Source organism: Aspergillus pseudoviridinutans, assembly GCF_018340605.1.
Source record: "Aspergillus pseudoviridinutans IFM 55266 DNA, scaffold_6, whole genome shotgun sequence".
NCBI classification, from domain to species: domain Eukaryota; kingdom Fungi; phylum Ascomycota; class Eurotiomycetes; order Eurotiales; family Aspergillaceae; genus Aspergillus; species Aspergillus pseudoviridinutans.
Genome location: NW_025091286.1, coordinates 1,200,068 through 1,212,185, shown reverse-complemented (window position 1 = coordinate 1,212,185; position 12,118 = coordinate 1,200,068). Strand labels below are relative to the sequence as shown.

At 51.4% G+C, this 12,118-nt stretch overlaps 3 protein-coding genes across 3 annotated transcripts; 2 read left to right on the top strand and 1 right to left on the bottom strand.

The window, feature by feature from the left end:
• Positions 1–254: 254 nt before the first annotated feature.
• Asppvi_008849 (tRNA modification GTPase) lies at positions 255–4,413 on the top strand (the record flags this gene model as incomplete). Its single annotated transcript, XM_043304714.1, has 4 exons — positions 255–527; positions 639–2,369; positions 2,458–2,694; positions 3,904–4,413. The coding sequence occupies 4 exons, from the start codon at positions 255–257 to the stop codon at positions 4,411–4,413; spliced, it is 2,751 nt and encodes a 916-aa protein (XP_043160649.1).
• Positions 4,414–5,164: 751 nt separating this feature from the next.
• Asppvi_008848 (ankyrin repeat protein) lies at positions 5,165–9,425 on the bottom strand (the record flags this gene model as incomplete). The annotated part of the gene is made up of 4 exons (XM_043304713.1): positions 5,165–5,509; positions 5,565–5,950; positions 6,290–8,928; positions 8,980–9,425. The coding sequence occupies 4 exons, from the start codon at positions 9,423–9,425 to the stop codon at positions 5,165–5,167; spliced, it is 3,816 nt and encodes a 1,271-aa protein (XP_043160648.1).
• A 1,268-nt stretch (positions 9,426–10,693) lies between these two features.
• Asppvi_008847 (O-phospho-L-serine:2-oxoglutarate transaminase) lies at positions 10,694–12,039 on the top strand (the record flags this gene model as incomplete). The annotated part of the gene is made up of 2 exons (XM_043304712.1): positions 10,694–11,407; positions 11,467–12,039. 2 exons carry the CDS (start codon positions 10,694–10,696, stop codon positions 12,037–12,039), a joined length of 1,287 nt encoding a protein of 428 aa, XP_043160647.1.
• Positions 12,040–12,118: the final 79 nt, after the last annotated feature.

Genomic DNA, 12,118 nt, shown 5'->3' with positions numbered 1-12,118 from the left:
AGATCAATGGCGCCACCCACTTCAAAGCACAGTCCTTAAAGCTTTAACCACTTGACAAGTAGGCTGGCTATATGCTCAAGACTTAGAACATTATAGATGGCCTGTCTAACACTCAGATGCTGTAAATAGTAGTCAATTGCGCCAACCAAGAACATATATAAATCACGTGATATCATAATTGATAAAACGGGAATATCAACGGTAGTACTCCGCCCTCTCGTTCCAACCTCAACTTCCCACTTACCTGCCTGCGCATGCGAGCATTCGGTTTTTGGAGTCTACGGCGGGCTTTTACCTTTCGCCCGTCATGGAGCCGATATTCTTGCATAGCAACTCCAAGTCATGGAGTTGCTTTTGATCTAGCACGACTAGTCCAGCGGAGATCACCCAGCTCTTGCCGGCACTTCTCTGCATCTTCGAGCTTTCAATTCTCCTTGGAGGCCGATTCAACGATATATGCGCTCTCTACCGCTCCCGGTAGAGCAGCCATAGCGGTTGTACGAGTCTCGGGTTCCGCATGTGTGCAGGTAAGTCAATGTTTGACGATTATTTCCAGAGCGCCTCTTTAACCCGAAGCGCCAACATAGAGATAACTACATAAGATGACCGGCTGACACCTTCTCTCGGCCCTTGAATAGATTTACCGGGCCCTCTGTCCCAGTGCACCTCTTCCTCGCGCCCGCCTTGCCGCAGTACGCACCCTCTACGATCCTACACAAGAGCCTTCCGCCAGCACAGTCCTCGACGCGGGGGCTCTTGTACTGTATTTCCCTGGACCCAAAACTGTTACAGGCGAGGACGTCCTGGAACTGCATCTTCACGGTGGACCGGCTATCGTAAAGTCGGTGCTGGCAGCTATTGCCCGCACCAATCGGCCGGAGAGTCTGGTCCGCTATGCGGAACCGGGCGAATTCACTCGCCGAGCGTTCATGAATAACCGGCTTGATCTGCCGCAAATTGAGGCACTGGGCGATACGCTCACCGCTGATACGGAACAGCAGCGGCGCCTTGCTGTTCGGGGTGCGAGTGATGCTCTTTCGAAACGCTACGAATTGTGGCGCCAGCAGTTACTATATGCGCGCGGGGAGCTGGAGGCGTTGATTGATTTCTCCGAGGACCAGTATTTCGACGAGTCTCCTGAGGAGTTTGTCCGCTCCGTCGCAGGACAGGTCCGCGCGCTGCAGACTCAGCTGAAGCTGCATATCGAAAATGCGTCGAAGGGAGAACTCCTGCGCAATGGGATCAAGATCGCCCTGCTTGGTGCCCCTAACGCAGGGAAGAGTTCACTCTTGAATCGGATTGTGGGCAAGGAAGCCGCTATTGTCAGTACCGAGGAGGGAACTACTAGGGACATTGTGGATGTTGGGGTTGATCTCGGCGGCTGGTACTGCAAGCTTGGCGACATGGCTGGGATCCGGTCTGAGACGAGCGCTTCCACCGGTCAGGCAACTTTGGTCATTGGAGCAGTTGAGAAGGAGGGTATCCGGCGCGCCAGAGCTAGGGCTTTAGAATCGGACGTGGTTGTGTTGGTCGTCTCCCTGGAGGAAGGGACTAATGGCTCGCCTTACCGACTATCAGTGGACGAGGAGGTAATTGATGCGGTTAATGATTGTGTACAAGCTGGGAAGTGCATTGTTGTGGCCATCAACAAGTGCGATCGACTTCCTGCAGCAGATCGGTTCGGCCAGTCACTGCATGAATTGAGGACGAAAATAAGGACGCTGTTTCCAGCCGTACCGGAGAAACGCATATTCGACATATCCTGCCACGAGGCCTCGGAAGGGACTCTGTCCGAGCAATCAGATCCGGGGAATATGCAAGGATTCCTACGAGGCTTGATTTCAACTTTTGAAGAAATTGCATCCCCGGCGGGAACGGATGGAGATGAGAATGGACAATACGATATTTCGTATTGGGAAGATTCATTGGGAGTGACCCATCGACAAAGCTCTAATCTACAGAGATGCATGCAACACTTGGACGATTTCCTGAAGCAGACTACCCAAACCCAAACGCTCCAAACTCCCGGCTATATTCATGATCGAAATATTGAGACTGAAATTGATGTCGTGATGGCAGCCGAGCATCTGCGATTCGCCGCGGACACTCTCGCCAAGATCACTGGCAAAGGCGAGAGCGGCGACGTGGAGGATGTCTTGGGCGTCGTATTCGAGAAGTGGGTTTCCGTGTGCGATTATGATGATAATGTTGCTTTGCGGCTAACGTTGGGACGTGATTTAGGTTCTGTGTTGGAAAATGAAATTGCTTATGTATTCGTGGATCTGACAATCTTCTGCATCTATATGGTTGCATCGCTTCCACCAAAAATGGCGAATCCCCGTCCCACAGCCCATATCCCAGGCACCGCCGTTCGTACCAACTCATGACTGCCGAGAACAAGATCAGCCGGGTCAATATATACCGACAGATTCAGATTGACTCTCGAGCGTTATTCAGTCGTCGTCGCTATGCACGTCGTTATATCCGCCACGCCCTTGCATAGATGGCAAGTTGGGCAAGGCGCCAGTGCAGGCGCGGCAGGTCACCAGATGGGAGGGCTTCGTGGGCTCGGCAGGATCGTTGTATCCACCTCTTCCCATTGAAATTTGTGAGTTTAAGAGGAGGGAAGAGGAGAAGACCGCTGAGTCTTCCACTTCGTCGGCAGTCGAATCCAAGACAATGGTCGCAAGACTGGTAGAACTGACCAGGTCAAGATGATTGCGAACTCTTAGATGTAATGCAATAGACTGAGATGAATGCAATCTACCTGAAGAGAACTACAATGTGAAGATGCCTACTATTTATACTCTCTTGTCTCGAGTATATGTCTGCCTCATGACGCAAATCGCCCAGGCACCCACGGGGCAGGGCAGACCGGAAATGACTAACATCTAGCTTTGCAAGCTTTTGGAAGTTGATCTATGAACTATTTTTGCAACAAACAATTATGCGTATGTACTCTGATTCGGGCTCCTTCTTGCACATTCCCGATCATTCTGTGCGTGACTTGCTTTCCAAGGTATACCTTAGAGCTGAGCGGAGACTGGATTAATCATGACGGCTTACAATCGCCGTCTTACAAATCGGCCAGAATTGAGTTGCGGGTCGCTGGTAGGTCGATCCCGAGAGGCAAGAAAGCCTTACTCGATTTGCGGTTTCAGAGTAGATGACGGATAGGGCGTTCTTCAGCTGCTGTGGTGAAGAAATTCGTGACTGTTGCTTATCGTTGAGTCATACTTGAGTCGACGGGGAAGTCGCTGCGTTCCTATAGGGTAAGTATTTGGTCGGAGTTGGTTTCGTGTTAGGGCTGTGCTTTTCCTTTTGTCCTCTTTTGTTTTTTTTGTTTTAGATGGAGAGCATTTCATTCCACCTTCGAGATGCAAATGTGATGGATGAATGAATAGATCGATGATTGGATGGATGTGAAGTTAGCTAACTAAGCTCCCCCATCCTCGCTGGCCTTTCTGATTGCTTTGAAGATCGCATATACAACATTCCGTCTGTGCTTCTCTCCGACAGCCATACAAACTGCAGTCGCCACAATGGCTTCATGGGCTCTGATGAGAGCTGCCATAATTGTCTCGTTCATGTGCATTTGAAGTTGGCGTGTGCGGTCCAAAAACCCTGGATACCTCTGCCTTGTAGATGACCAGGCCGCCATACTTTTCTTTCTCGATGCTGCTGAAATACTGAGCAAGCACCGCGTCTCCTTGGCTATGGCCAGAAGAAGGTGGTACTCGAGCAGTCAGTTTAAGGTGATGCTACGGCAAGCAGCGCTTCGACTACTTGAGCTCCCCGCGGGCAGATTCCTCTCGTGCCCTCCCAGACGAGCTCAATATTAGCGTACTTCCACTGATTACACTGGGTGCGCGTGGATAGTGGTGCGGTCTAACATTGCGCTAGCACTTCATCGGCACGCACAGGTCGATGACCCGCATCTGGATCGGGATCGGGATCGTCATCGGAATGACCGACTGCCTGCTGCGCATCTTCTTTGTTGGTCTTGTTAACTCTGCCTCCGCTTCGCGTTCACGCCTCAATGATCTGCTTGCTCGTTTGGCGCTAGAGTCGCCACTTGCGCAGCTTGTAGACCTTCAATGCGAGATTTTTGCCGTCGTCAACGCGGTTATCGGTGTTGCTTCGTCGGTTCCACCTCACTGCGCCTCTTGGGTCAATCGCTGCGATCATACCCTCCCCGAATTTGAGGTTCTAGCGTTTCCAAAAGGCGGAGTTGTGGTTGAGACAGACTGGGGTCCCCTGCTTGCTACTGCCTCGCCGCAGGGTTCGCGGAGTGCGGTTGAACGAGATGTAGGGTTTGTGGACGAAGAAGTCATTTGGATCTGTCGCGATTTCGGGATTTTCCTTCAGCAACTTGCGTCGTTTCCTCGGTTTGATGGGAAGTTGGTGTGGTGAGATCAGGGTGCTGTGCCCATTTTCTGGGTAGAGATAGTAGGTAGATATGCTGCTCAGCCGGGGAGCTTCTGGAGAGGACGATACTGAGGGCAAATTTCACTATCGTTTGCATTTTGAGATCGTAGCGTCTGCGCAGATTCTAAATTGTCGCCATCTCTTATATAGATTTCCCCCCCTAGCAGTTTCATTGAGATTGACGGAGGGAGGCTTAGCCAGGAACAACATTTGGTCGGGGAAAAGATCTCAACCATAGTCTCTCTTCAGATTGAGCACTGGACTCAAACGTCAATCATGACAAGTGTATGAAAATGGGCCAAGGAGGGTGAAATGGCGATGCTGGGCACTAGAATACGAGTTGTCTATTCTCTTGACCCCAGGCGAGTTGGACGCCGTCCGACCACGGAAGCGTTTCTTTTCAACGACAGATTAATATCAGCAGGTAGATATGAGATAAAACGTGTTTCTCGATTCATCATATCATGTTAGTTAGTCTCTTTGAATGGATTGAATCCATACAGCTTCTGCATCAATGAGAACAGCCTGAATATCAATATGCACAGAAAAGGTGCTTGAATAAGCGTCGGATTGCCTAAAATGGGCCTGAATCTATGCATTCGAATGTCTCGTCGCAAGTATAGATTTTCAGGGGATTCAAAGTTCTGCGCGCCTGTGTCTATCGATGAGGGTTGCGATAATGTATGTCGCCGATTGCAGTCGTCCTCACCAGTTGGCCGCATAACCAGTTGGCGGACTATCCCCGCTGCGAGATGAAGTGTCTCAATTTGGCCAAACACTTCGGCAGTCGCAACAGATGATCGCAGTTCGGACTAGTCTCCCCGTGCTGATAGAGAGCTGAGGGGAATCGGAACTCGCGCCCACACCCAGGATCAGGGCAAAAATATGGAAAGTAATCATTTTCGTCCCAGGTGTACTTGCGGGCTTGGTAGCACTCGAACGCCATCTCGTAGATATCGCTGAGCGACACGCCCTTTGAGCAAGTCCCCGCTTCGAGATGGATCAACATGGCAGAGAACGACCCGAATGCTCGGTAGCAGCCGAAGCATTCCACGTCGCGCGCGTCGTGCGTGCGTTGGTGCTGTTTGGCGTTAGGATACGTACGGTGGCATTTTAACGAGGGCATGGGGACGTACCATGCGGTAGTTGTTCTCGTTGCGGAAGTACCGATCACAGATATTGCACCAGTTGTGGCACTGTATATCATGCTGGCCCAGTTCGTATGCCGAGGGGAAGTATCTTTTGCATGGTTCGCACAAGCAGTGCTGTTCGTCCAGGTGGTCTTCCAGGTCGCGCTGAGACGGAGAATTCGCAAAGATTGCAGATATGATGCCGATGCGAGTTCCGCAAATTATCACGCCTGGAATCCTCTGACACGAAGACGCGTTCACATCGCGCACACCAGAAGTGGTCCGTCGACAGTGCTCTTCCACATCGGACAAGTCGTCAAACTGGTTCTGGCAGATGGTGCAGGTGTATTCAGGTCCATACCGGGAGTCTATGTCCTCAACCACATAGCGACCTATTTGGCCCAGTTTGAGTGGATTAGAGGAGGAGATTAGAATGGAAATTAGCCCTGAGATAATGGACAAGGAAGGTATACACAATCCTTAAATAGGCAAATGAATAGGCCGCAAGGGGCGGAGCTCACTCGGAAATTCCCCGCGTTGATCTCTCGAAGAATAGAAACTATATAATTTTCTACTAAAACACCAACATCAATCATCATTATGGCATTATAGTCGTAAATACAAAGCATTTATTGCATGCAAGCCCTCTTCATCACGGACTTAGTCCTCGCGCGCAGTATATACAGAAGATGAAGACTCCGAATCCGAGCTCACCATACCAATTGACTCACATACAGGGTCAACCGAGTTGAGCGTTGATAGCAATGGTAACTCTATTACCGTCCCGCGACCCGGCTGTGGTGCGAGTACTTCGACCTCAGTCTCGGTTTCATGAACTGCGGAAACTGGAGAGCCCCTCCAGTACGGCAGAGAGTAATCGAACCAAGGCTCAGAAGTAGAGCCAGTGTGAGAAACACTTGGCCCAGGTTGAAGGGGAGCTCTGCCTGATGAAGAAGACTGTATAGCGGTCTCAATCTCCCTGGATTGTGATGGTCTGCTTCTCAAACCAATGCTGGTGCGTCTTCCCCCGCGCATATGCTCTGGTGTAGCGGACCGGCTCGGGGGCAGTCCTTGCTCGAGGGTAACAGGCAGCTCCTGAGGCGCCATGGCCGAGGGCTCAGCGTAGGGCTCTGGAGATCGAGTCGTCAAGGATAGCTGAGGGGCTATTGCCGTGTCATGGGGTGTTTCTCCTACAGATTGCAGGGGCTGGGAAGCAAGGATCTGGGTCTGGGCGGCGGATATCCTGCTATCTTGGTTCAACAACCGCCGGACTTGCTCCTTCCGCTCCTCAGAGATGATCGCATGAGGGGCGAAGCCGATTCCGGCGGCGTCAAGGCCGAATCTTTTCCCATCGTTTGCCGATGCAGGTCCACGTTGAAGCAACAGTGCCAGAACGTCAGGATGTCCATAATACGCGGCGTATTGGTGTGGCTGCCATCCGGACTCGTCTCTCCGCACGACGGATGCGCCGTGCTGGAGGAGAAGGGACACTACTGGGAGATGTCCCCCCATTGCTGCCAGACACAGGGGGGAATCTTCCTGTGGCCTGGTTTCGTATGCCAAGTACAAAGGGCAACCTCGACCAAGGAGGTTCTGAACTGCTGCTGCATGGCCGTGGCGACAAGCGACCCCCAGAGCCCGGTCACCCTTGGCGTCTCTAGCCTCCAGGGATGCTCCCTTGTCACAAAGCAGACTGAGCATATTCATCGATCCACGAGCGGCAGCGATGTGGATGGGTCTCTGCTGATTGATCTTTGTCTGCGCCTCGATGTTCGCGTTACTGATGAGCAGTAGTCTGGCAATCTCAAGGCTGTTCGCCAAGCAGGCGTAATGGAGAGGGGTAAGACCGTCCTGGCATCGTGTGTCGACTGGTACACCCTTGCGCACAAGTAGCTCTATCACCGCAAAACGCGAGTTCATGGCCGCAAGATGTAGGGCTGTTCGCCCCAATTTGTTGGTTGCTGTCAGCACGCCCTTCTTCTGGCTTAAGAGATCCACAATCTCGATGTGTCCATTGAACGCGGCCCAGTGTACCGCAGTCATGGAAGCATCATCCACACAATGGGTCGAGGCTTTACGCCTGAGCAGCTCCTGCGTCACCAGAAATCTCCCCATTGCTGCGGCGCAGATGAGCGGCGTCCTTCGGTCACTTCCGGGCACATTGATATTTGCTCTGCTATCCAGGAGCAGTTTCATCACGCCTAGGTGGCCTTCTTCGCATGCATAGTGCAACGCTGTCATCATTGCACCGTCTCTCGCTTCTAAGTCTGCACCACATGATATTAAAAGCTCTACAATTGCTTCGTCGCCTCGCTTTGCTGCAGCATGAAGTGGCGTCGTATGATTTTCCGCTCGCACATTCACCTTGGCGTGGTGGGCAATCAACAAGTGGGTGGCTTCAAGCTGGCCTCGACCAGCCGCTAGCCAAAGCGCCGTCCTGCCCTGGGCATCTCGTGCCTCGGTGTCCAATTGCTCCAGAAGAAGCAGCTGAAGTACATCACAATGGCCGCGTGAAGCCGCTAGATGAAGAGCTGTAGAACCCCAGGCATCGACGGCATCAAGTCTCGCGTTCTTCTGAATAAGCAGATTGACCACCGCCTCGTTACCGCAGTGCGCTGCCACCAATAGGGCAGTCCTGCGAGTACTCAGATGCCGTGTATCGACTCCATGTCCACTCTCTATAAGCATCTCAATGTCAGCCAGACCTCCTGACTGAGCCAGTTTGACGATCAAAGGAGCCGTAGCTCCTTCGGGAGTTGTAAGGTCAATGCTCGTTTTCAGATCTTTTTCGTCAACAGCTCGTGCTACCCTGGATGCTGTATGGCTTAGTCCGGACGACCTCGAAGAGCTTGACGTTAGGCTGCTTCGACTGAATTGTCGAAAGACCGAACGTATCTTCTCGCGCTTGGACCCCAACGGAGGACGAACACTCGATGGTGGCTTTGAATCTGACTGCGATCGTCGAACTTGACTCTGGCTGTACTGGCGCGGAGCGTGTTGTAACGTTGCGCTTGTGCTGTGACCATTTCTCATAATGATCGAATCGTTGGGACGAAGGGGCAACGAGAAGCCATCTGTCTGCGAGAAGCTGCGACTGGTAGTGGCTGCACTTGCATAGCCTTCATCAATGTCCGATTTTGATCGGAAGTGGTGGCCTGCGTAACCGATTGAGGGAGAAGAGGCAAGCACTCTGTCCAGATCAGAAGCGACGTTGCTGACGGATTGCTGGTAAAAGCTCCAACTTGACCCGTGTGCCTGGGAGCCTGCGTAGCTGGAGCTCCGAAGAGTGGCCGTATCATCTGCAACTTTTTTAATGATCTGGCGGTTTTCCGCTCTCCGAAGCAGCTCGACTTGCTCGGACGATGAGCGACTATCGCGATGTCAGCATATAATGAGCATGTCAGGTACTCAAGGCTCCGACCATTGACACGCCTGTAGCAACAATTGCAAGGCCACCACCTGCGCATGGAGTCGTTCCTGGTGAGCTCGCATGACATCCTCGTTCCAAACCACTTTAACACGAGCTCTGAATCCAACAACGAGGTCCTGTCCGGCTATGTTCTGGACGAGGGACGCTACCTCTTCCGAAAGGACCTCCATAACCGCTCGGCAGCCATCCAATGCGACATTCAATCCTTCAACGTACTCCTCAGATTTGGTCGTACCACGGGCATTGAATTTGGCCCAACCCTCTAGGTGAGTCAAAGCTGATTCGATAATCGATAGCTCTCCGATGAGTGACTGGATGGTGAGATCGGCATTGCTGAACCTCCCCTTTAATTTGACCAAACCTGCGGTTGTCTGGGAAATGACTTGAGCGATTTGGAGAACTCCTGAAATCGCACCGATCCAGGTGAATGGGTCCATGGGGAAGGTGGTTTCCTGGCGTAACTATGAGTCCAGCATTGGTCGGTTAGATGTAGGCAGCCAACGACTACTATATTGCAATAGATTCCATGGACGGGGATCGAATAGTATTGTGATAGAAGAGAACAAAATTAAAGGTAGAATGGCAATCGGGAAGGACGAGAAGAAACCAGGAAAAGTCTTGAAGTGCACAGCCAAGCTGCAGCACTAAGTTAGACCTTCGAAGCTGCGGGCTGACAGTCACGGACGAGGCTGAAACTGACAAGGAGCGGTGGCCCTTGTAGGTGATCGTCTGTTTCCCCTCATCTTCAGTCCCTCAATCAGTTCAACACTGCCACAGTCAACAGCTGTTGGTTGCATTCAGATCTTCCCTTGATCGATATGCTCTGGACTTTGGCAAAAGAATATACTTATGTTATGCTGTCAATAAAGTACTACACCTGATTCAGTCTGACCTGTGATATCGGCAGATACATGCGCTTAACGAGTGAGAGAGTTGTCCACCATTGAATATCATCGTCCGCTGTGGTGAATGCTAGACGAGCTGCGTGAAGTATCTTTCTACGCCCGGCTTGTTTGACATGTGGTCTCTTTCAGGTCGGGGCCAGGGCAATGGAAGGAGAGTTAGGTGGTCAACACGAAATTGTTCAATGTAGTTGAATACCCCAGGACGATAACCGGCAAGGGGATGTTAGTTCCAATCAATTTTGCCCCTCTCTCAAGCATGCTTTTTCTCTCAATGGAATACGACTTTTCGTTAGCATGAATCTGATACAATAGGACATTCTTCATCATGAACATCTGTCTGACTGCAATCCAGTTAAACAGGATTAAAGGTAGGTGAGTATGCTGGAATGGAAAGTGACATCTCAAGATGAAGTTGCACTTTTTACCATAATAGGATAAGTTGAAGCTATACAAGACATGTGCTTATACGCTATATACTTTCCTTTGAGAGAGGTAAAGGTGACGATATGTGCAACCAAGACAAGCCACACTGTAGAAGGTCTTATACTAGACAATATTGAAAGTAATATGTCAAACAATCATCCCTTGGCAAAATATTCAATATTATGTTGTGATTGAGGCGATGAGTCAATACCAAGAGCAGTGACATCCGCTCTCGGAGTGACTGACAATCTCCGGCGGGGCCTTGGGAACCTTTTGAGTCAACCCCGCCAACATTCAAATTTGTTTCTTCGTTCTCTCAGGCCAAATTATTTTGAATCTGCTTCAATTGATCAAAAGGCGACGCTCATACAGTCAATATGCCTTCCAGACAAGAGGTCGCCTACTTCGGAGCTGGCCCTGCTCCTCTGCCCACATCGGTCGTGGAGGCGGGCGCAAAGGCCTTCGTCAACTACAATGACTGCGGTCTCGGACTCGGAGAAATCTCGCATCGCTCTCCTACCGCGAACAAGATCCTAGAAGATACCAAGGCGAGCCTGACAAAGCTTCTGGATATTCCTGATGACTACGAGATCCTGTTCCTGCAGGGAGGTGGAAGCGGACAATTCAGCTCGGTCGTACAGAACCTTGTTGGAGTCTGGGTAGAGCGCAGACGACAGAGAGCCGAGGCTGACATTTCGGCCACCGAAAACAAGGATGAACTGGTCATTGAGAGATTACAAAAGGAGGTACAGGAGGAATTGAAGCTGGATTACATCGTCACGGGTTCCTGGTCGTTGAAGGCAGCGCAGGAGGCTACCCGTCTGGTGGGTGCCAAATATGTGAACATTGCGCTGGATGCCAGAACCGCGAACAATGGGAAGTTTGGCAAGATCCCTGCAGAGGAGACCTGGTCTCTCTCGCCCAGCAGGAACTCGGCCTTTGTTTACTTCTGTGATAATGAGACAGTGGACGGCGTGGAGTTCCCCAACTTCCCAAAGATCCTGGAGTCGGACGACCGAATTGTCGTCGCAGACATGAGCTCCAACTTCCTCAGCCGAAAGGTTGATGTCAGCAAGTATTCTGTGATCTTCGTACGTATAATTCCTGTGATGAGGTTTCGTTTTCGAGTCTCCGAGCTAACGGACAGCAGGGTGGTGCCCAGAAAAACATTGGTATCGCTGGTATTTCCATCGTCATCATCAAAAAGTCGCTCTTGCCTCCTCAGGCCCCTACACCAGCACCGGCTCTTCTTCATCGGTTGAACATTGGCGGATTACCGGGGTCCGTCGTACTTGACTACGCGACCATCGCGAAGAATAACTCCCTGTACAACACACTCCCCATCTTCAACCTGTGGATTGCGGGTCAGGTCATGGCCGAACTCGTTCAGACCCACGGTGTGCAGAAGATCAGCGGCCAGGAGCAGATCTCCAACCGCAAGGCCGAGATCCTCTACAGTGTTTTGGACAAGTACCCTCAGGTCTACCACGTTGTTCCAGACAAGAGTGTCCGGAGCCGTATGAACCTTTGTTTCCGCGTCTACGGCGGCGATGCCGAGAAGGAGAAGGAGTTCCTGGCTGGAGCTGAGAAGCGCCTACTCCAAGGGTTGAAGGGACACCGCAGTGTTGGCGGTATCCGGGCCAGCAACTACAATGCAGTTCCCTTGGAGAACGTTGAGAAGCTGGCTAAGTACCTCGATGACTACGCTACCGGCAATGTTTAAATGGTCGATCCGAGGGCTATGATTCCATTTCTTAACCTGTAAAAGTCTTTCTTGTTTCGTACGGAGTTAACCTCGACTA